Here is a 24,940-nt window from a genome sequence, read left to right on the forward strand (position 1 = left end):
CCCCCCAGTCTTAGTCCGTAGGGTTCAATATTGAGTTGGCCCCGCCCTTTCCACACACATGACCTATAATGGCCCCCCAGTCTTAGTCCGTAGGGTTCAATATTGAGTTGGCCCCGCCCTTTCCACGCACATGACCTTTAATGGCCCCCCACACTTAGTCCGTAGGGTTCAATATTGAGTTGGCCCCGCCCTTTGCAGCTATAACAGCTTCAACTCTTCTGGGAAGGCCGTCCACAAGGTTTAGGAGGGTGTCTATGGGAAGGTTGGACCATTCTTCCAGAAGCACATTTGTCAGGTCAGGCACTGATGTCGGGGGAGGGGGCCTGGCTCGCAGTCTCCGCTCTAATTCATCCCAAAGGTGTTCTGTGGGGTTGAGGTCAGGACTCTGTGCAGGACAGTCAAGTTCCTCCACCCCAAACTGGCTCCTCCATGTCTTTATGGACCTTGCTTTGTGCACTGGTGGGCATTCATGTTGGAACAGGAAGGGGCCATCCCCAAACTCCTCCCACAAAGTTGGGGGCATGAAATTGTCCAAAATGTCACTTTAAGAGTTCCCTTCACTGGAACTAGGGGGCCAAATCCACCCTCTGAGAAACAACCCCACACCATAATCCCCCCTCCACCAAACTTTACACTTGGCACAATGCAGTCAGCCAAGTACTGTTCTCCTGGCAACCACCAAACCCAGACACGTCCATCGGATTGCCAGACAGAGAAGTGTGATTGGTCCCTCCAGAGAACACGTCTCCTCTGCTCTAGAGTCCAGTGGCGGCGTGCTTTACACCACGGCATCCGACGCTTTGCATTGCACTTAGTGATGGAAGGCTTGGATGCAGCTGCTCGGCCATGGAAACCCATTCCATGAAGCTCTCTACGCACTGTTGTTGGGCTCATCTGAAGGCCACACCAAGTTTGGAGGTCTTTAGTTATTGACTCTGCAGACAGTTGGTGACTTCTGCGCACTGTGCGCTTCAGCATGCGCTGACCCCGCCCTGTCATGTGACGTGGCCTACCACTTGGTGGCTGAGTGGCAGTTGTTCCCAGTGGCTTCCACTTTGTTATAATCCCACTAACAGTTGAGCGTGGAATATTTAGTAGCCAGGAAATGTCACGGATGGACTTATTGCCCAGGTGGCCACCTATCACGGGACCACGCTTGGAGTCACTGAGCTCCTGAGAGCGACCCATTCTTTCACCAATGTTTGTAGAAGCCGTCTGCATGCCTAGGGGCTTGATTGTATACACCTGTGTCCATGGAGGGGATTGGGACACCTGAATCACATGATTGGGAGGGGATTGTAACACCTGAATCACATGATTGGGAGGGGATTGGAACACCTGAATCACATGATATGGGGGGATTGGGACACCTGAATCACATGATATGGAGGGGATTGGGACACCTGAATCACATGATATGGAGGGGATTGGAACACCTGAATCACATGATATGGAGGGGATTGGAACACCTGAATCACATGATTGGGAGGGGATTGTAACACCTGAATCACATGATAGGGAGGGGATTGGAGCACCTGAATCACATGATATGGAGGGGATTGGAACACCTGAATCACATGATTGGGAGGGGATTGGAACACCTGAATCACATGATATGGAGGGGATTGGAACACCTGAATCACATGATTGGAGGAGATTGGAGCCCATGAATCACATGATTGGAGGAGATTGGAGCCCATGAATCACATGATTGGAGGAGATTGGAACCCATGAATCACATGATATGGAGGGGGGGACAATATTTGGGGCAATGTCGTGTATACAGGATAAGAACAGATACCGAGAATGACACCAGGCATACAAAACAGAAGTGGGACTGTGCAGAGTGCGGGGGGTGGGGGGAGGTAAACATTGGGTGTAATAAGACAATCCCTGGTCCCTGACCTGTGATCTCGGTAAATATTGACCACTGTGAGATCTGATTGTCCCAGTGAAGAGGACCTGTCCTGTGTACTGATCTCCCTCTATATATGATCATCCATTGATCCGCCATCCTTCATACAAGTGAATTTGGTGATCAATACCTATTGATCATTATCAGATTGCTGCGTCTGGGACGATTATTGCGATGGGGAAAGAAGTCGCTGACATTTCTGTACAATCACTGAGCTGCGCGCTGCTGCGACTTCATGTAGTTTGGCACGCATGAAAATATGTGCATCTGCCAATGCATGGGGGGGCTATTAGAATGTATGGGGGGCTATTAGAATGTATAGGAGGCTGTTTGAATGCATAGGGGGGGCTATTAGAATGTATAAGGGATATTATTAGAATGTATGGGGGGCTATTAGAATGCATGGGGGATGGGGGTGTTATTAGAATATATGGGGGGCTATTAGAATGTATGGGGGGGGCTGTTTGAATGCATGGGGGGTATTATTAGAATGTATGGGGGGGGCTATTAGAATGCATGGGGGGTATTATTAGAATGTATGGGGGTGCTATTAGAATGTATGGGGGTGTTATTAGAATGTATGGGGGGCTATTAGAATGTATGGGGGGCTATTAGAATGCATGGGGGGCTATTAGAGTGAGGTTACATTGTATGGGGGGGGGCTGCATTTGGTGTCTCCTCCCTACGTTGTGTTGCGCGTTGCGTCCGGACAGATCGATCGGTTTGATGGGCGACTCCACAGTCACATGGTTGGTGTCCTATGGAGGGCCTCCGCCCACAGCGGCGATCAGACGTCAGCACATGCGCAGAGGGTAAAGTCCATCCCTGGGATAGCAGGAGTCCCATTATAACAGGGGCCACACGGGGTCTGTCTAGGGCCCCAGAGAGGCAGCGATGGGTTAATGTCTGTGTGCTCAGTGATGTCACAATGTGACCTTTACTCTGCAATAACAGACAGGAGGGAGCCGAGTCCAGCCAGACGCAGCGCAGACTCCAGAGCACAGCCAGGCGATGGGGCTCTTCTCCTACGTGGCCTCCTTCCTCCCCGGGGTGCCCTGGGACTTCTGGGGCGGCGTGGACTCTCTTCTACAAGGTGAGACGACTGACCAACTAACCCGCCCACAACTAGTCCTCACTACCCCACAACTAGTCCTCACTGACCCACAACTAGTCCTCACTGACCCACAACTAGTCCTCACTACCCCACAACTAGTCCTCACTGACCCACAACTAGTCCTCACTACCCCACAACTAGTCCTCACTACCCCACAACTAGTCCTCACTACCCCACAACTAGTCCTCACTACCCCGCCCACAACTAGTCCTCACTGACCCACAACTAGTCCTCACTGACCCACAACTTGTCCTCACTACCCCACAACTAGTCCTCACTACCCCACAACTAGTCCTCACTACCCCACAACTAGTCCTCACTGACCCACAACTAGTCCTCACTACCCCACAACTAGTCCTCACTACCCCACAACTAGTCCTCACTACCCCGCCCACAACTAGTCCTCACTACCCCACAACTAGTCCTCACTAACCCACAAATATTCCTCACTGACCCACAACTAGTCCTCACTACCCCACAACTAGTCCTCACTACCCCACAACTAGTCCTCACTAACCCACAAATATTCCTCACTGACCCACAACTAGTCCTCACTACCCCACAACTAGTCTTCACTGACCCACAACTTGTCCTCACCAGGGGCGGACTGACCATTTGGGAACTCAGGCATTGCCCGAGGGCCCGGGGTCAGTAGGGGGCCCCATGAGATGCCCCTGGTACCTTTCATAGGCTTTTTTGGTTGTGATTTGAGAGTGGATGAGGACACAGGGGCCCCATGATCCCCTATTGCCCGGGGGCCCCATGAGTTATCAGTCCACCCCTGGTCCTCACTAACCCACACCTAGTCCTCACTGATTCTGACCCTGTGACTGTAGTCCCGGTATACATGGCTCTGGGCCGGGGGTCTCCAAACAAAACAGTTTACTGTCCTTCAAACTTTAGGGGGCCGGACTGTGGTCAGTGGGGACAGGAAATGTCCCAGGATCAGTGGCAGTAAAGAATGCCCCATCATTGGTGTCAGTGGGAGGAATAGTGCCCCATCATTGGTGTCAGTGGGAGGAATAGTGCCCCATCATTGGTGTCAGTGGGAGGAATAGTGCCCCATCATTGGTATCAGTGGGAGGAATAGTGCCCCATCATTGGTGTCAGTGGGAGGAATAGTGCCCCATCATTGGTGTCAGTGGGAGGAATAGTGCCCCATCATTGGTGTCAGTGGGAGGAATAGTGCCCCACCATTGGTGTCAGTGGGAGGAATAGTGCCCCACCATTGGTGTCAGTGGGGGGAATAGTGCCCCATCATTGGTGTCAGTGGGAGGAATAGTGCCCCATCATTGGTGTCAGTGGGAGGAATAGTGCCCCATCATTGGTGTCAGTGGGAGGAATAGTGCCCCATCATTGGTGTCAGTGGGAGGAATAGTGCCCCATCATTGGTGTCAGTGGGAGGAATAGTGCCTCATCATTGGTGTCAGTGGGAGGAGTAGTGCCCCATCATTGGTGTCAGTGGGAGGAATAGTGCCCCATCATTGGTGTCAGTGGGAGGAATAGTGCCCCCATCATTGGTGTCAGTGGGAGGAATAGTGCCCCATCATTGGTGTCAGTGGGAGGAATAGTGCCCCCATCATTGGTGTCAGTGGGAGGAATAGTGCCCCATCATTGGTGTCAGTGGGGGGAATAGTGCCCCATCATTGGTGTCAGTGGGGGGAATAGTGCCCCATCATTGGTGTCAGTGGGAGGAATAGTGCCCCCATCATTGGTGTCAGTGGGAGGAATAGTGCCCCATCATTGGTGTCAGTGGGGGGAATAGTGCCCCCATCATTGGTGTCAGTGGGGGGAATAGTGCCCCATCATTGGTGTCAGTGGGGGGAATAGTGCCCCATCATTGGTATCAGTGGGAGGAATAGTGTCCCATCATTGGTGTCAGTGGGAGGAATAGTGCCCCCATCATTGGTGTCAGTGGGAGGAATAGTGCCCCATCATTGGTGTCAGTGGGAGGAATAGTACCCCATCATTAGTATCAGTGGAAGGAACAGTGCCCCATCATTGGTGTCAGTGGGAGGAATAGTGCCCCATCATTGGTGTCAGTGGGAGGAATAGTGCCCCCATCATTGGTGTCAGTGGGGGGAATAATAATTGGTGTCAAGGGCCGGATAAAATACAGGAAAGGGCCACATCTGGCCCCCGGACCGCAGTTTGGGGACCCCTGCTGTAGTCCTATGGCGAGGAGTAATGGGCGTGTCTTGTCTTCCAGGTGTGGTGGGGGCGTGTGCCGTCTCCGTCCTCTACAACCTCATGCGGGTTTATCTCTACATCAAATGTCTCAAGTAAGTCGCCATCAGCAACGGGAGACACCGGGAACCGGCACCCATCCCCCTCACTATCCCCCCCCCCCCGGGACCCCCTGGGACCCCCCAGGAGCGATTCATACACCCGGGGGACTTCTACCCAGCCTAGACATAGTGCTGTATCCGGGGTCCCTCTGATCCCCCCGCAGTCCCATCATCTACTTCTCTGTATTGGGGGAAGGATCGGTCCAATGGGTGGTCTGCGCCAGATAAAGGTCCCGATTATGGGGGGTTCTAGATGAGGAGGATTTCAATGGATATCTTCTAGAGGAGCCCAACTAATCATTCTACAACTCAGAACATCTGTGGGACCATCAGAGGGAGAATGTCCCTTACATTGGGGGGTCAGTGGGAAGAATGTCCCTTACATTGGGGGTCAGTGGGAAGAATGTCCCTTACATTGGTGGTCAGTGAGAAGAATGTCCCTTACATTGGGGGTCAGTGGGAAGAATGTCCCTTACATTGGTGGTCAGTGAGAAGAATGTCCCTTACATTGGGGGTCAGTGGGAAGAATGTCCCTTACATTGGGGGGTCAGTGAGAAGAATGTCCCTTACATTGGTGGTCAGTGAGAAGAATGTCCCTTACATTGGGGGTCAGTGGGAAGAATGTCCCTTACATTGGGGGTCAGTGGGAAGAATGTCCCTTACATTGGGGATCAGTGGGAAGAATGTCCCTTACATTGGGGGTCGGTGGGAAGAATGTCCCTTACATTGGTGGTCAGTGGGAAGAATGTCCCTTACATTGGTGGTCAGTGGGAAGAATGTCCCTTACATTGGGGGTCAGTGGGAAGAATGTCCCTTACATTGGGGGTCAGTGGGAAGAATGTCCCTTACATTGGTGGTCAGTGGGAAGAATGTCCCTTACATTGGGGGTCAGTGGGAAGAATGTCCCTTACATTGGGGATCAGTGGGAAGAATGTCCCTTACATTGGGGGTCAGTGGGAAGAATGCCCCTTACATTGGGGATCAGTGGGAAGAATGTCCCTTACATTGGGGGTCAGTGGGAAGAATGTCCCTTACATTGGGGGTCAGTGGGAAGAATGTCCCTTATATTGGTGATCAGTGGGCAGAATGTCCCTTACATTGGAGGTCGGTGGGAAGAATGTCCCTTACATTGGGGGTCAGTGGGAAGAATGTCCCTTACATTGGTGGTCAGTGGGAAGAATGCCCCTTACATTGGTGGTCAGTGAGAAGAATGTCCCTTACATTGGGGGTCAGTGGGAAGAATGTCCCTTACATTGGGGGTCAGTGGGAAGAATGTCCCTTACATTGGGGGTCAGTGGGAAGAATGTCCCTTACATTGGAGGTCGGTGGGAAGAATGTCCCTTACATTGGGGGGTCAGTGGGAAGAATGTCCCTTACATTGGTGGTCAGTGGGAAGAATGTCCCTTACATTGGAGGTCAGTGGGAAGAATGTCCCTTACATTGGGGGTCAGTGGGAAGAATGTCCCTTACATTGGGGGTCAGTGGGAAGAATGTCCCTTACATTGGTGATCGGTGGGAAGAATGTCCCTTACATTGGTGGTCAGTGGGAAGAATGTCCCTTACATTGGGGGTCAGTGGGAAGAATGTCCCTTACATTGGGGGTCAGTGGGAAGAATGTCCCTTACATTGGTGATCGGTGGGAAGAATGTCCCTTACATTGGTGGTCAGTGAGAAGAATGTCCCTTACATTGGGGGTCAGTGGGAAGAATGTCCCTTACATTGGTGGTCAGTGAGAAGAATGTCCCTTACATTGGGGGTCAGTGGGAAGAATGTCCCTTACATTGGGGGTCAGTGGGAAGAATGTCCCTTACATTGGGGATCAGTGGGAAGAATGTCCCTTACATTGGGGGTCGGTGGGAAGAATGTCCCTTACATTGGTGGTCAGTGGGAAGAATGTCCCTTACATTGGTGGTCAGTGGGAAGAATGTCCCTTACATTGGGGGTCAGTGGGAAGAATGTCCCTTACATTGGGGGTCAGTGGGAAGAATGTCCCTTACATTGGTGGTCAGTGGGAAGAATGTCCCTTACATTGGGGGTCAGTGGGAAGAATGTCCCTTACATTGGGGATCAGTGGGAAGAATGTCCCTTACATTGGGGGTCAGTGGGAAGAATGCCCCTTACATTGGGGATCAGTGGGAAGAATGTCCCTTACATTAGTGGTCAGTGGGAAGAATGTCCCTTACATTGGGGGTCAGTGGGAAGAATGTCCCTTACATTGGAGGTCGGTGGGAAGAATGTCCCTTACATTGGGGGGTCAGTGGGAAGAATGTCCCTTACATTGGTGGTCAGTGGGAAGAATGTCCCTTACATTGGAGGTCAGTGGGAAGAATGTCCCTTACATTGGGGGTCAGTGGGAAGAATGTCCCTTACATTGGGGGTCAGTGGGAAGAATGTCCCTTACATTGGTGATCGGTGGGAAGAATGTCCCTTACATTGGTGGTCAGTGGGAAGAATGTCCCTTACATTGGGGGTCAGTGGGAAGAATGTCCCTTACATTGGGGGTCAGTGGGAAGAATGTCCCTTACATTGGGGGTCAGTGGGAAGAATGTCCCTTACATTGGGGGTCAGTGGGAAGAATGTTTCTTACATTGGGGGTCAGTGGGAAGAATGTCCCTTACATTGGTGGTCAGTGGGAAGAATGTCCCTTACATTGGGGGTCAGTGGGAAGAATGTCCCTTACATTGGGGGTCAGTGGGAAGAATGTCCCTTACATTGGTGGTCAGTGGGAAGAATGTCCCTTATATTGGGGGGTCAGTCAGTGAGGCCCCCCCACACACACACAGAGGATGGTGCACCCCCCTCCCCTCCCCCATACGTAGAGGACGACCCCCATGGGAGCAGATATTTCATGTTGTGTATCATGTGTGAAAACAGGTGGAAACATGAGAACTGCAATCTGATTGGCTGCTGTGCTAAATAATGATTTCTCTCCCTCAGTGATCCGGACAGAGAGAAGAAAGCGCCACGCCTTGGATCTCAGTCCCGCCTCCGCGGTCTGCTCCATCTGGTGCTGCTCAGCACCATCTACGCCCTGCTGGGGCCCCGGGTGGGAGCTCTGGTGGTCCTGGAATTCTCTCTGCGTGCCGTCTCCATGATCCTGTCCATGCAGAAGGTCCATATCAGTATACAGGTCCATGTTTGTGGGTGAAGTATATACAGGAGATATATATCTACACTATATTGTCCCAAGTATTGGGCCCCGGCCTTCCCACACACATGACCTTTAATGGCCCCCCAGTCTTAGTCCGTAGGATCCAATATTGAGTTGGCCCCGCCCTTCCCACACACATGACCTTTAATGGCCCCCCAGTCTTAGTCCGTAGGATCCAATATTGAGTTGGCCCCGCCCTTCCCACGCACATGACCTTTAATTGCCCCCCAGTCTTAGTCCGTAGGGTTCAATATTGAGTTGGCCCCGCCCTTCCCACGCACATGACCTTTAATTGCCCCCCAGTCTTAGTCCGTAGGGTTCAATATTGAGTTGGCCCCGCCCTTCCCACGCACATGACCTTTAATGGCCCCCCAGTCTTAGTCCGTAGGGTTCAATATTGAGTTGGCCCCGCCCTTCCCACGCACATGACCTTTAATGGCCCCCCAGTCTTAGTCCGTAGGGTTCAATATTGAGTTGGCCCCGCCCTTCCCACGCACATGACCTTTAATGGCCCCCCAGTCTTAGTCCGTAGGGTTCAATATTGAGTTGGCCCCGCCCTTCCCACGCACATGACCTTTAATGGCCCCCCAGTCTTAGTCCGTAGGGTTCAATATTGAGTTGGTCCCGCCCTTTCCACACACATGACCTTTAATGACCCCCCAGTCTCAGCCTACAGGGTTCAATATTGAGTTGGCCCCGCCCTTTGCAGCTATAACAGCTTCAACTCTTCTGGGAAGGCCCCCCACAAGGTTTAGGAGGGTGTCTATGGGAAGGTTGGACCATTCTTCCAGAAGCACATTTGTCAGGTCAGGCACTGATGTCGGGGGAGGGGCACTGATGTCGGGGGAGGAGGCCTGGCTCGCAGTCTCCGCTCTAATTCATCCCAAAGGTGTTCTATGGGGTTGAGGTCAGGACTCTGTGCAGGACAGTCAAGTTCCTCCACCCCAAACTGGCTCCTCCATGTCTTTATGGACCTTGCTTTGTGTACTGGTGCGCAGTCATGTTGGAATAAGACGTCAGTGGTCCCGTGACTGACCCCCGCTCTCTATACTGGGTCCCGTGACTGACCCCCGCTCTCTAAACTGGGGATGGTCCTGCCTATGGGACAATGTTACAGTATCAGTCTGTAGTAAACACTTTCCCTGCTGGCCAGCACATTGGGGCCCAAATCCGGCACTGAAGCGCTCCAGATTCTCCCAACTCCGGTTTAGGTGTCCAAAGCAAACAATATTGTCCTCCTGTCATAGAGTGCAGCGGGGTTTGTCCAGCTCCTCCCGCCACCTCCTGGGGTGACCGCTGCTCTCTGTCCCTTCTTCATTGGTGGCTCGGTGTCAGGTGGCAGCACCGGCGCTGTCTGTACCAAGAAATGTCTGCTACTCCATCTATTGGTGTATGTGGGCGGGGCATACAGTATATATAGGGTGGTGACTATGTATGTGTGCGGGGCATACAGTATATATAGGGTGGTGACTATGTATGTGGGCGGGGCATACAGTATATATAGGGTGGGGACTATGTATGTGTGCGGGGCATACAGTATATATAGGGTGGTGACTATGTATGTGGGCGGGGCATACAGTATATATAGGGTGGGGACTATGTATGTGGGCAGGGCATACAGTATATATAGGGTGGTGACTATGTATGTGGGCGGGGCATACAGTATATATAGGGTGGTGACTATGTTTGTGTATGTGGGAGGGTGTACATGTGTTGGGGGGCATAAATGTGTATGGGGGTTATCCATGTGTGGGGGGGTATCCATTTGTGGGTGGTATACATGTGTGTCGGGGGTATACATGTGTGGGGGGGTATACATGTGTAGGGGGGCATCCATGTGTGGGGGGGTATACATGTGTAGGGGGGGTATACATGTGTTTGGGGTGTATCCGTGTATGTGGGGTATACATGTATAGGGGGTGAATATTTTTGTGTATGGGGGGGTATCCATGTGTGGGGGGAGTATACATGTGTATGGGGGGGGGTATCCATGTTTGGGGGTGTCCATGTTTGGGGGTGTCCATGTATGGGGGTATACCTGTATGGGGGGTATCCATGTATGGGGGTGTCCATGTATGGGGGGGTATCTATGTATGGGGGTATCCATGTTTGGGGGTGTCCATGTATTGGGGGGTATCTATGTATGGGGGTATCCATGTTTGGGGGGGTATCCATGTTTGGGGGTGTCCATGTATTGGGAGGTATCTATGTATGGGGGTATCCATGTTTGGGGGGTATCCATGTTTGGGGGTGTCCATGTATTGGGGGGTATCCATGTATGGGGGTATCCATGTGTATGGGGGTATCCATGTATGGGGGGTATCCATGTTTGGGGGGTGTCCATGTTTGGGGGGTGTCCATGTTTGGGGGTGTCCATGTTTGGGGGGTATCTATGTATGGGGGTGTCCATGTTTGGGGGTGTCCCTGTGACTGATCTGTCCCTCTTCCCTCCGCAGGGTTCGCAGAGCTCGCAGCTCTTCCTCCTGTGCCAGTTCTCGTTGGGTTGCGGCATGGCGTGTAGCCTGGACTACCTGCAGGAAGGGGCCCCTCACCGCACCTGGAACCTGCTGCTGGCGGCCGGGCTCTCCAGCCTGGTGGTGTGGCAGACGAGGCGGATGTTGCGTCACATTGGGGAGATGTACCGGCTGCACAGCAGCGAGCGTTACTGCGGGGTGTGCCTGACTCTCCTGGCATGCTGGCGGGACGTGCCGCCTTTCCTGTGCCGGGCCCTCAGGGTGGCCTTCCTGGTCTCTGATTTGGCTGCGGTCGCCGTGATCAACCGAGATTTCCTGACCACGTCGGAGGCCGTCCGCTTCTGGACCCCGCTGACCATCTGCTACACCCTGCTGGTCATCTACATGCAAGGTGAGGGCCACAGGGGCCCCCATGGGAGGGGTGCAATGCTCTGCAGACGGGGGGCAGCGGGTATACTGAACTACACCGAGAATTCCGAGGGCATGGGGGCCACACATTAGTGTGTGAGTATATACGTCTGCTCTGTGTGTGAGTATATACGTCTGCTCTGTGTGTGAGTATATACGTCTGCTCTGTGTGTGAGTATGTACATCTGCCCTGCACAGGGGTGGACTGACCATTTGGGAGCTCAAGCACTGCCTGAGGGCCCGGGGTCAGTAGGGGGCTCCATGAGATGTCCCCGGTACCTTTCATAGGCTTTTTTGGGTGTGATTTGAGTGTGGCCGAGGACACAGGGGCCCCATGAGTTGTCAGTCCGCCCCTGGTCCTGTGTGTGAGTATAGTCATCTGCTCTGTGTGTGAGTTCATACATCTGCCCTGCGTGTGATTATAGACATATGCCCTGCATGTGAGTATAGACATCTGCTCTGCGTGTGAGTATAGACATCTGCCCTGCGTGTGAGTATAGACATCTGCCCTGCGTGTGAGTATAGACATCTGCCCTGCGTGTGAGTATATACATCTGCCCTGCGTGTGAGTATAGACATCTGCCCTGCGTGTGATTATATACATCTGCCCTGCGTGTGAGTATAGACATCTGCCCTGCGTGTGAGTATAGACATCTGCCCTGCGTGTGAGTATAGACATCTGCCCTGCGTGTGATTATATACATCTGCCCTGCGTGTGAGTATAGACATCTGCCCTGCGTGTGAGTATAGACATCTGCCCTGCGTGTGAGTATAGACATCTGCCCTGCGTGTGATTATATACATCTGCCCTGCGTGTGAGTATATACATCTGCCCTGCGTGTGAGTATAGACATCTGCCCTGCGTGTGATTATAGACATCTGCCCTGCGTGTGAGTATAGACATCTGCCCTGCGTGTGAGTATAGACATCTGCCCTGCGTGTGATTATAGACATCTGCCCTGCGTGTGAGTATAGACATCTGCCCTGCGTGTGAGTATAGACATCTGCCCTGCGTGTGATTATATACATCTGCCCTGCGTGTGAGTATATACATCTGCCCTGCGTGTGAGTATAGACATCTGCCCTGCGTGTGAGTATATACATCTGCCCTGCGTGTGAGTATATACATCTGCCCTGCGTGTGAGTATATACATCTGCCCTGCGTGTGATTATAGACATCTGCCCTGCGTGTGAGTATATACATCTGCCCTGCGTGTGAGTATATACATCTGCTCTGCGTGTGAGTATATACATCTGCCCTGCGTGTGAGTATATACATCTGCCCTGCGTGTGATTATAGACATCTGCCCTGCGTGTGAGTATATACATCTGCCCTGCGTGTGAGTATATACATCTGCTCTGCGTGTGAGTATAGACATCTGCTCTGTGAGTATATACATCTGCTCTGTGAGTATAGACTGTGATTTTGTGTTTTGCAGAGGAGCAGCACCAGCACCCCACAGAACAGATGGCGTTCCAGACGGTGTTTGTGCGGATGGGGGGTCTCCTGATCCTGATGATGACGGTGGGGCGATGGGCGGACATTCTACACATCTTCTTGTCTCTGATTGGAGAGATCTGGTGCCTGATGTACGCGGGGATGATGCTGGAGATCTGCAGAGAGGAGGTGAGATGATCATGCGGTGCACCCCAATGATCACTGGTCTGCGTGTCTTGCGATCGCTGTAATGCACAGAATGGGGGGGTCAGGAGTAAGTAATGCACAGAATGGGGGGGTCAGGAGTAAGTAATGCAGAGAATGCGGGGGTCAGGAGTAAGTAATGCAGAGAATGCAGGGGGGTCAGGAGTAAGTAATGCAGAGAATGCAGGGGGGTCAGGAGTAAATACGCACAGAATGGGGGGGTCAGGAGTAAATACGCACAGAATGCGGGGGTCAGGAGTAAGTAATGCAGAGAATGCAGGGGGGTCAGGAGTAAGTAATGCAGAGAATGCGGGGGTCAGGAGTAAGTAATGCACAGAATGCGGGGGGTCAGGAGTAAGTTATGCACAGAATGCAGGGGGGTCAGGAGTAAGTAATGCACAGAATGGGGGGGTCAGGAGTAAGTAATGCAGAGAATGCGCGGGTCAGGAGTAAGTAATGCAGAGAATGCAGGGGGGTCAGGAGAAAGTAATGCAGAGAATGCGGGGGTCAGGAGAAAGTAATGCAGAGAATGCGGGGGTCAGGAGTAAGTAATGCAGAGAATGCGGGGGTCAGGAGTAAGTAATGCAGAGAATGCGGGGGTCAGGAGTAAGTAATGCAGAGAATGCGGGGGTCAGGAGTAAGTAATGCAGAGAATGCGGGGGTCAGGAGTAAGTAATGCAGAGAATGCGGGGGTCAGGAGTAAGTAATGCAGAGAATGCGCGGGTCAGGAGTAAGTAATGCAGAGAATGCGGGGGTCAGGAGTAAGTAATGCAGAGAATGGGGGGGGTCAGGAGTAAGTAATGCAGAGAATGCGGGGGTCAGGAGTAAGTAATGCAGAGAATGCGGGGGTCAGGAGTAAGTAATGCAGAGAATGCGGGGGTCAGGAGTAAGTAATGCAGAGAATGCGGGGGTCAGGAGTAAGTAATGCAGAGAATGCGGGGGTCAGGAGTAAGTAATGCAGAGAATGGGGGGGTCAGGAGTAAGTAATGCAGAGAATGCAGGGGGGTCAGGAGTAAGTAATGCAGAGAATGCGCGGGTCAGGAGTAAGTAATGCAGAGAATGCGGGGGTCAGGAGTAAGTAATGCACAGAATGCGGGGTCAGGAGTAAGTAATGCAGAGAATGCGGGGGTCAGGAGTAAGTAATGCACAGAATGGGGGGGTCAGGAGTAAGTAATGCAGAGAATGTGGGGGTCAGGAGTAAGTAATGCACAGAATGGGGGGGGGTCAGGAGTAAGTAATGCAGACAATGCGGGGGTCAGGAGTAAGTAATGCACAGAATGCGGGGGTCAGGAGTAAATAATGCAGAAAATGCGGGGGTCAGGAGTAAGTACGCACAGAATGCGGGGGTCAGGAGTAAGTAATGCAGAGAATGCGGGGGTCAGGAGTAAGTAATGCAGAGAATGGGGGGGTCAGGAGTAAGTAATGCACAGAATGGGGGGGTCAGGCGTAAGTAATGCAGAGAATGGGGGGTCAGGAGTAAGTAATGCAGAGAATGGGGGGGTCAGGAGTAAGTAATGCAGAGAATGCGGGGGTCAGGAGTAAGTAATGCACAGAATGCAGGGGGGTCAGGAGTAAATAATGCAGAGAATGCGGGGGTCAGGAGTAAATACGCACAGAATGTGGGGGTCAGGAGTAAGTAATGCACAGAATGCAGGGGGGTCAGGAGTAAGTAATGCACAGAATGGGGGGGTCAGGAGTAAGTAATGCAGAGAATGCGGGGGTCAGGAGTAAGTAATGCACAGAATGTGGGGGTCAGGAGTAAGTAATGCACAGAATGCGGGGGGGGGGGGGGTCAGGAGTAAGTAATGCACAGAATGCGGGGGGGGGGTCAGGAGTAAGTAATGCACAGAATGCGGGGGGGGGGGGTCAGGAGTAATGCACAGAATGCGGGGGTCAGGAGTAAGTAATGCACAGAATGCGGGGGTCAGGAGTAAGTAATGCACAGAATGCGGGGGTCAGGAGTAAGTAATGCACAGAATGCGGGGGTCAGGAGTAAGTAATGCACAGAATGCGGGGGGGTCAGGAGTAAGTAATGCAGAGAATGCGTGGTCAGGAGTAAGCCCGGCCTCCTTCATGGTCAGGCACCATCTGAGCTGACAGTCGGCTGTCATTTTAAAATCTGCCCCTAGCTTTCCTGGCAGCCATTTGTCAAGAGAATGAATGATTGACAACTGTGTAAATCTTCAGCCGAACCCCCAGAATTCATTACCCGTCACATATCAGGCCTGCTGCCCATGTGTTCTCATAGCTCCTCCTCCTTTTCTCTTCTCTTTCAGGATTATGGGATGAAGGCGACAAATCCTAGAAGGGCCCCGGGCCCCCGACGATCCCTGAGGACAGAAGCCCACCTGGAGGATAGAGACTGACCCTATGTACTAAGAGAGGACTGTTACATGGCCCACCTGGAGCCGGGATCGCCCCCACATACCATGGCGCAGTATGAGAGGAAGAGACTGAACCTGGAACTGGCAGAATCTTCGCAGAGCTCATCATGGAGGATCGCCCGCCCCTTCCACACCCACAGATCGCAGAAGGCGGGACTAACCCCCCACCCCCGCCTTATCCCCAATGTAATAATAAAAAGCCGACGCCTACCAATCAATGTGGAGATCTCGCTGCCTGGCATAGCGTGGATCTTCGCTCCTTTATCCAAATATCGATCGTTCTCCTTCTGCCTGCCGATCTCCAGACAAAGTGCAGAAAGGATCCCCAGCTATGAATGAGTCCAGTTTTGTATGGTGTGGGGGGGGGGGGTTGGAGCCCCTGTCAGGCTGCTAGCGGGGAGATCTATCCTGACACAAGGGGAATAGTGAACAGAAAATCACTACCTGAACCAACTGCTGCAGTTAGCTGTTTGGCCACTAGATGCCGCTCATCATCTGCTCTGAATCCAGATTAACTCCTTCAGGACCAGAGCGATCCTACTCTCCAGGAATCTGCCAACCGCGACACACATGGGGGCCCAACTGGTGATCTGCCAACCGCGACACACATGGGGGCCCAACTGGTGATCTGCCAACCGCGACACACATGGGGGCCCAACTGGTGATCTGCCAACCGCGACACACATGGGGGCCCAACTGGTGATCTGCCAACCGCGACACACATGGGGGCCCAACTGGTGATCTGCCAACCGTGACACACATGGGGGCCCAACTGGTGATCTGCCAACCGCGACACACATGGGGGCCCAACTGGGGATCTGCCAACCGCGACACACATGGGGGCCCAACTGGTGATCTGCCAACTGCGACACACATGGGGGCTCAACTGGTGATCTGCCAACCGCGACACACATGGGGGCCCAACTGGTGATCTGCCAACCGTGACACACATGGGGGCCCAACTGGTGATCTGCCAACCGCGACACACATGGGGGCCCAACTGGGGATCTGCCAACCGCGACACACATGGGGGCCCAACTGGGGATCTGCCAACCGCGACACACATGGGGGCCCAACTGGGGATCTGCCAACCGCGACACACATGGGGGCCCAACTGGGGATCTGCCAACCGTGACACACATGGGGGCCCAACTGGTGATCTGCCAACCGTGACACACATGGGGGCCCAACTGGTGATCTGCCAACCGCGACACACATGGGGGCCCAACTGGGGATCTGCCAACCGCGACACACATGGGGGCCCAACTGGGGATCTGCCAACCGCGACACACATGGGGGCCCAACTGGTGATCTGCCAACCGCGACACACATGGGGGCCCAACTGGGGATCTGCCAACCGCGACACACATGGGGGCCCAACTGGGGATCTGCCAACCGCGACACACATGGGGGCCCAACTGGTGATCTGCCAACCGCGACACACATGGGGGCCCAACTGGTGATCTGCCAACCGCGACACACATGGGGGCCCAACTGGGGATCTGCCAACCGCGACACACATGGGGGCCCAACTGGGGATCTGCCAACCGTGACACACATGGGGGCCCAACTGGTGATCTGCCAACCGTGACACACATGGGGGCCCAACTGGTGATCTGCCAACCGCGACACACATGGGGGCCCAACTGGTGATCTGCCAACCGCGACACACATGGGGGCCCAACTGGGGATCTGCCAACAGCGACACACATGGGGGCCCAACTGGTGATCTGTTTCCACGTCGCAGTGTCACAAAGGGCTAAATATTATTATTATACGGGATTTATATTAATATAATATAGTGATGGCGCAGAAATCGTTCTATAGCACGTCCACCTTGCAGCACTGGGATCCTGAGTACAAATCAGGCCAGGGCCCTACCTGCATGGAGTTTGCATGTTCTCCCTGTGCCTGTGTGGGTTTCCTCCGGGTACTCTGGTTTCCTCCCACACTCCAAAGACATGCTGGGAGGTAATTGGCTCCTGTCTAAATTGTCCCTAGTATGTGTATGTAAGAATGTGAGTTCGGGAGCTTAGATTGTACGCTCCTCGGGGGCGGGGCCTGATGTGAATGTACATTATCTAAAGTGCTCTGCAAAATATTGGCGCTATATACAGTTAGGTCCATACACACACACATATATATATTTATTTATTTCCGGTACTTATATATCGCCGTCAGTTTACTCTGCGCTTTACATATATAGTGTACATTCCCATCAGTCCCCGCCCCCGAGGAGCGTACAATCTAAGGTCCCTAACTCACATTCATACATACACATACTAGGGACAATTTAGACAGGAGCCAATTCAACTCCCAGCATGTCTTCGGAGTGTGGGAGGAAACCAGAGTTCCCAAAAGAAACCCACGCAGGCACAGGGAGAACATGCAAACTCCAGGCAGGAGGTGCCGTGGTTGGGGTATATATATACACACACGTACAGTTAGGTCCATATATATTTGGACACAGGCTCTGTATGCCACCAAAATGAATTCAAACAAAACATTCCGAACGAATGTGAAGTTCAGACTTTCAGCTTTGATTCCGGGGCTCCAACATAAATATTATTTATTACATATTTTAGGAACTGCAACCATCTGTATACTCCGCCCCCCATTGTCAGGGGATGAAATGTGATTGGACGAATGAATAGAATCAGAAATAAAATGTTGATTTGTAATATTTTGTTGAGAATCCTTTACTGGCAATGACTGCCTGAAGTCTGGAACCCATGGACGTGGCCACAGACTGGGTTTCCTCCTTTGTGAGGCTTTGCCTGAAGTCTGGAACCCATGGACGTGACCACAGACTGGGTTTCCTCCTTTGTGAAGCTTTGCCTGAAGTCTGGAACCCATGGACGTGACCACAGACTGGGTTTCCTCCTTTGTGAGGCTTTGCCTGAAGTCTGGAACCCATGGACATGACCAAAGACTGGGTTTCCTCCTTTGTGAGGCTTTGCCTGAAGTCTGGAACCCATGGACATGACCAAAGAGTGGGCTTCCTCCTTCCTGATGCTTTGCCTGAAGTCTGGAACCCATGGACATGATCAAAGACTTGGTTTCCTCCTTCCTGATGCTTTGCCTGAAGTCTGGAACCCGTGGACATGACCAAAGACTGGGTTTCCTCCTTCCTGATGCTTTGCCTGTAGTCTGGAACCCGTGGACATGACCAAAGACTGGGTTCCCTCCTTTCTGATGCTTTGCCTGAAGTCTGGAACCCGTGGACATGACCAAAGACTGGGTTTCCTCCTTCCTGATGCTTTGCCTGTAGTCTGGAACCCGTGGACATGACCAAAGACTGGGTTCCCTCCTTTCTGATGCTTTGCCTGAAGTCTGGAACCCATGGACATGACCAAGGACTGGGTTTCCTCCTTTGTGAGGCTTTGCCTGAAGTCTGGAACCCATGGACATGACCAAAGTAGGTGGGACTGACAACTCATGGGGCCCCCAGGCAATAGGGGATCATGGGGCCCCTGTTTCCTTGCCCAAACTCAAAAAAGCCTATGAAAAAGGTACCAGGGGCATCTCATGGGGCCCCCTACCGACCCCGGGCCCTCGGGCAGTGCCCGAGTTTCCAAATGGTCAGTCCGCCCCTGGACCAAAGACTGGGTTTCCTCCTTTCTGATGCTTTGCCTGTAGTCTGGAACCCATGGACATGACCACTGACTGGGTTTCCTCCTTTCTGATGCTTTGCCTGTAGTCTGGAACCCGTGGACATGACCAAAGACTGGGTTTCCTCCTGTATGATGCTTTGCCTGAAGTCTGGAACCCGTGGAAATTACCAAAGACTGGGTTTCCTCCTGTATGATGCTTTGCCTGAAGTCTGGAACCCATGGACATGACCAAAGACTGGGTTTCCTCCTGTATGATGCTTTGCCTGAAGTCTGGAACCCATGGACATGACCAAAGACTGGGTTTCCTCCTGTATGATGCTTTGCCTGAAGTCTGGAACCCATGGACATGACCACTGACTGGGTTTCCTCCTGTATGATGCTTTGCCTGAAGTCTGGAACCCATGGACATGACCAAAGACTGGGTTTCCTCCTGTATGATGCTTTGCCTGAAGTCTGGAACCCATGGACATGACCAAAGACTGGGTTTCCTCCTTCCTGATGCTTTGCCTGAAGTCTGGAACCCGTGGACATGACCAAAGACTGGGTTTCCTCCTGTATGATGCTTTGCCTGAAGTCTGGAACCCATGGACATGACCAAAGACTGGGTTTCCTCCTGTATGATGCTTTGCCTGAAGTCTGGAACCCATGGACATGACCAAAGACTGGGTTTCCTCCTGTATGATGCTTTGCCTGAAGTCTGGAACCCATGGACATGACCAAAGACTGGGTTTCCTCCTGTATGATGCTTTGCCTGAAGTCTGGAACCCATGGACATGACCAAAGACTGGGTTTCCTCCTTTCTGATGCTTTGCCTGAAGTCTGGAACCCATGGACATGACCAAAGACTGGGTTTCCTCCTGTATGATGCTTTGCCTGAAGTCTGGAACCCATGGACATGACCACTGACTGGGTTTCCTCCTGTATGATGCTTTGCCTGAAGTCTGGAACCCATGGACATGACCACTGACTGGGTTTCCTCCTGTCTGATGCTTGCCAGGCTCTAACTGCAGCTGTCTTCAGTTGTTCTTTGTGGGTCTTTCTGCCTTTAGTGTTGCCTTCAGCCAGTGAAATGCTCAGTGGGGTTGGGATCAGGTGATTGGCTCGGCCATTGCAGAATATTCCACTTCTTTTCCTTCACAAGCTCCTGGGGTTTTTCTTTTTCTTTTTTTTTTTTCAACACAATACAATATTTACATCCATTAAAAATGAATATTATAAATAATTTATTATTCAATATATATATATTTTCATGTTAAAATATTTAAATCCACTAAAAGTAAAATTAAAAAATATTATATATATATAAATTATTTTTTCAGGTCCCTAACTCCCCCTCATACACACATACTGGGGCCCATTCACCTACATATATAAATGATGAATAACACGCTGGAATTATAGAATGGATAATAAATGAATGTAAATATTTACTTTTAGTGGATTTAAATTATTTTCCACACAGTCAATGGGGCGGAGCTCTGCTTTATCTGACCCCCAAAATGTTTTCTTTTTGAACCTTTTAATGCTTCAGGTTCTGCATGTCTTCAATGATAGAAATAGATATATTAAATGATATAAATAGATACATTAAATGATAGAAATAGATATATTAAATGATAGAAATAGATATATTAAATGATAGAAACAGATATATTAAATGATATAAACAGATATATTAAATGATAGAAACAGATATATTAAATGATAGAAACAGATATATTAAATGATAGAAACAGATATATTAAATGATAGAAACAGATATATTAAATGATAGAAACAGATATATTAAATGATAGAAACAGATATATTAAATGATATAAATAGATATATTAAATGATAGAAATAGATATATTCAGTATATGTTGTTTGTGTATTTGAAGCATTTAAAGAGAACATTAAAAAGAAGACCCCAAAGTTGGAGGTCGGGTGACAAAGTGGAGCTCCAATGAATTGTGTAAAAAACATTTCAAACTACTAGAAATAAATATAAACAATCACCCAATATATCATTCCAATCTGTTATTATACTTAATTTTTAGTAATCAACTTTTTTACTAAGAAAAAAGCAAAAAAACAAAAAAAAAACTAAAACAGCTTTCGCTGCAATATTCACCTGCAGTCCAGAGCTGCCCTTGCAGTACTTCTTTTCCTCCACAAGATGTCCTCAGTCTTCCTGGTTGAAGGAATGGACAAATCATTGAACCCACATGCTGTCCCAGGCCCGCCCCTTGCCTGTGATTGGATAGTGAAAGGCAAAGCAGCACAGTGATGAGGTTGTCTCTCTGCTCTTTCCTCCAATCAGCGTGCTCCTTGCAGTGCAGCACTGCCTCCTTGTGCTGCTTCTCCCTCCCCCAGTCTAAGCTCTGCTGTACAGATCCCAGGAATGTATCGATGATGACAGAGGGACAATCATTGGTATGTCTCCTTCGCTGTGATTGGCTCGTCTAGCTGCGGTGCGATGGGTGAGTGCAGAGTGGACCGTGCGTACACACATGTGGTTCCCATCTCACATCCGCTCACCACGCGTCTACTAATCAGTGCGCAGGAAATCAGCATGGTGTCACATTAACCCCTCCGCCGCCTGACGCCTCTCCCCCACCCGGCCCCGCATTGGCCTGGCAGCTCCGGCTCTCCCCACAAGGGGTTAAGTCAGCGCCGGAGGAAACTGGATCTGTCTCTAGTGGATACAACACATGTCGGCACAGGAACCCGGGGTGACGTCACGGCTGGAGCGCAGCCAGGCTCTGCAGATGCTCACAGAAGTAATCATCAAACTGCTCTGGAACGTGACGCGCTGTATACACCGTGGAAACCGCGAGGGGCGGGGCACCGCGGCCATCTAGATCCACAAATAGAACCAAAAAGTATATATATATATATGGGCAGCACAGTGGCTGAGTGGTTAGCACCTCCCCCCAGCAGTACTCGGGTCGTTGGTTCAAATCCCAGCCACGGCACCACCTGCCTGGAGTTTGCATGTTCTCCCTGTGCCTGTGTGGGTTTCCTCCAGGTACTCCGGTTTCCTCCCACACTCCACAGACATGCTGGGAGGTGAATTGGCTCCTGTCTAAATTGGCCCTAGTATGTGTATGTATGAATGTGAGTTAGGGACCTTAGATTGTACACTCCTCGGGGGCGGGGCCTGATGGGAATGTACAATATATATGTAAAGTGCGGAGTACATTGAGGGCTATATAAGTACCTGAAATAAATATGCAAATGAGATGATCTAAGCCACGCCCAGAATAATTTGATGTCTGTGCATGATCAGTGGGAGGGGCGCTTTGTCTGTGCCCACCCTCATCACTGACAGGAGGTGTGGCCACACATGGCCCCTCCTCTTTCTTGTTCTTAGTGTTGGATGGATCTCCAGAAAAGTTTGTTCCGGGTTTACGCTCAGCGGAGGAAATAACCCCGAAATGTCACATATCGCCCCCTACTGGTCCTCAGGTGTGGCGGCTGCACTCCTTTTATTATTCCAGGCTTTATTTTCACCTGGTGATCCTGCCAATAACTCGCTTCCTGTCCCAGGGTGACAACGCTCACTCAATGCACTGTATCTATGGAGTAGCAGATTGTCACCCTAGGACTGGACTACAGAACACCTCCCACTTTCATCTTCTCTATAGCAAGGGGGAGGTGTTCTGTAGCCCCTTCCTTGGGTGACAAGGCTCACTCACTGCACTGTATCTATGGAGGAGCAGGCTGTCACCCTAGAACAAGACTACAGAACACCTCTCACTTTTTCCCCTCTATAGCATCAGGGGAGGTGTTCTGTAGTCCTGTCTTAGGGTAACAACAGCTGCTCCTCTATAGATACAGTGCAGCGAGGGTTGTCACCCTAGGACAGGACTACAAAACACATCCCACATTCCTTTTCTCTATTGCGCCAGGGAAGGTGTTCTGCAGTGCTGTCCCTGGGACGCGACAGTAAAGATACAGTACAGTGAGCGAGTGTTGTCACCCTAGGACAGGTCTACAGAACACCTCCTTCCCCATACTATAGAGACGAGGAAAGTGGAAGGTGTTCTGTAGCCCTGTCCTAGGGTGACAACACTCGCTCACTGTACTGTATCTTTACTGTTATCACCCTAGGACAGGACTACAGAACACCTCCCCTAATGCTATAGAGAAAAGGAAAGTGGAAGGTGTTCCGTGGTCCTGTCCTAAGGTGACAACACTCACTTGTACTGTATCTGTAGAAGGAGCAGCTGTTGTCACCATAGGGCAGAACTAAAGAACACCTCCCACTTTCCTCTTCTATATAGCATGGGGGCTACAAACCACCTCCCCCAATGGTACAGAGACAAAGAATGTGGGAGGTGTTCTGTATTCCCGTCCTAAGGTGACAAGGTTCACTTGCTGCACTGTAGCTATAGAGGGGCAGCTGTTGTCACCTTAGGACAGGACTATAGAACACCTCTCCCAAATGCTATAGAGAAAAGGAAAGTGGGAGGTGTTCTGTAGACCTGCCGAAGGGTGACAACGCTCACTTGCTGCACTGTATCTATAGAGGAGCAGCTGTTGTCACCCTAGGGCAGAACTACAGAACACCTCCCACTTTCCTATTTTCTATAGCATGGGGGAGGAGGTGTTCTGTAGTCCTCCGAGATAGCTGGGGAAAATGTGACTGATAAGAGTGCGGCAGACACAAAAGTGATCATCTCACTGGATTTCTGGCAGGATCAACGGATGTATTGTTCTTTATAGAACCCCCATGTCCATCTGGGTTATACCTGGGGCAGCAGGGAGCCAATCAGAGAAGAGCACTGCTGGGTGTACATGTATCATAGTACAGGACATACATGTATGTGGTCTGCGCTCCTACCACAAGGCCGGGGTTCTGTTCTGTGGGTCTTGTGATCAGGGCAGCCCTGCTGGACAGCGCAGGCAGGTCGGTGACCTCACTTTTCTCCTCTGTCCCTCCAGCCTGTCAGCTCATTGCTCTGCTCTCCTGTCAGCAAGTTCCCAGTGTTAGACTGCCAGGGACTGAGACGCTGCATTCCACCTACTGACCCCGTACAGCTACTACAATGTCACAGATTTGGGATTGCGGTCCATCGATACTCTTCATTACCCGCGGAACGTCATCCCTGTCCTCCGGATATCGTCATTACTCCGGGATCAGAGACCACCACTTCCTGCTGCTGCACTGCGATCCCAGAAATGTCACTGGGAAATGTCAGTTCCTGAAAGGAGAACTGTCTGTGTGACCTCACTGCGACCAATCCCACCGCAGCCTGCCAGGACAGATGGAGGATGAATGTGAGGAGGAGGATGGGGGTAATAGTGTGGGGGAGGGGCCGCAGGCTGTTGTCTGATCATAAATACAGATTAACGTGAGTCACATCCTGCCGACTCTCACCTGAGACTCCGACCAATCACAGCGAGTCCTTAGATCAGCCAACCCTGCGCACATCGCTCATGGACAGGAGTACTGGAGAGTAATACTGGAGAGTAATAATGAGGAGAGTAATAATGAGGAGAGTAATAATGGAGAGTAATAATGGAGAGTAATAATGAGAGTAATAAGGAGAGTAATACTGGAGAGTAATAATGGAGAGTAATAATGAGGAGAGTAATAATGAGGAGAGTAATAATGAGGAGAGTAATAATGAGAGTAATAATGGAGAGTAATAATGGAGAGTAATACTGGAGAGTAATAATGGAGAGTAATACTGGAGAGTAATAATGAGAGTAATAATGGAGAGTAATAATGGAGAGTAATAATGGAGAGTAATAATGGAGAGTAATAATGAGGAGAGTAATAATGAGGAGAGTAATAATGGAGAGTAATAATGAGAGTAATAATGAGAGTAATAATGAGGAGAGTAATAATGGAGAGTAATAATGAGAGTAATAATGAGAGTAATAATGGGAGTAATAATGAGGAGCGTAATAATGGAGAGTAATAATGGAGAGTAATAATGGGGAAGGGGTAGAGTAGTAG

The 24,940-nt window shown here is 51.0% G+C and overlaps 1 protein-coding gene across 1 annotated transcript; it reads left to right on the forward strand.

Moving 5' to 3' along the window:
* The first annotated feature begins 2,596 nt into the window (after positions 1–2,596).
* Positions 2,597–15,594, forward strand: TMEM82 (transmembrane protein 82). The gene is made up of 6 exons (XM_089665244.1): positions 2,597–3,008; positions 5,239–5,311; positions 8,255–8,429; positions 10,925–11,333; positions 12,790–12,977; positions 15,269–15,594. Exons 1-6 carry the CDS (start codon positions 2,927–2,929, stop codon positions 15,356–15,358), a joined length of 1,017 nt encoding a protein of 338 aa, XP_089521370.1. The 5' UTR covers positions 2,597–2,926; the 3' UTR covers positions 15,359–15,594.
* Positions 15,595–24,940: the final 9,346 nt, after the last annotated feature.

The sequence above is a fragment of the Staurois parvus genome, unplaced genomic scaffold (assembly GCF_062004578.1).
Source record: "Staurois parvus isolate SC_StPar_1 unplaced genomic scaffold, SC_StPar_1.0 ptg002158l, whole genome shotgun sequence".
NCBI classification, from domain to species: domain Eukaryota; kingdom Metazoa; phylum Chordata; class Amphibia; order Anura; family Ranidae; genus Staurois; species Staurois parvus.

What these genes read in the sequence shown, in the direction of transcription:
- TMEM82 (XM_089665244.1), top strand. Translation starts at nt 2,927, where the DNA reads ATGGGGCTCTTCTCCTACGTGGCCTCCTTCCTCCCCGGGGTGCCCTGG. An exon ending in CGTGGACTCTCTTCTACAAG is followed by an intron (nt 3,009 to 5,238) that starts GTGAGACGACTG and finishes CTTGTCTTCCAG; the next exon opens with GTGTGGTGGGGGCGTGTGCC. An exon ending in GCTGGTCATCTACATGCAAG is followed by an intron (nt 11,334 to 12,789) that starts GTGAGGGCCACA and finishes TGTGTTTTGCAG; the next exon opens with AGGAGCAGCACCAGCACCCC.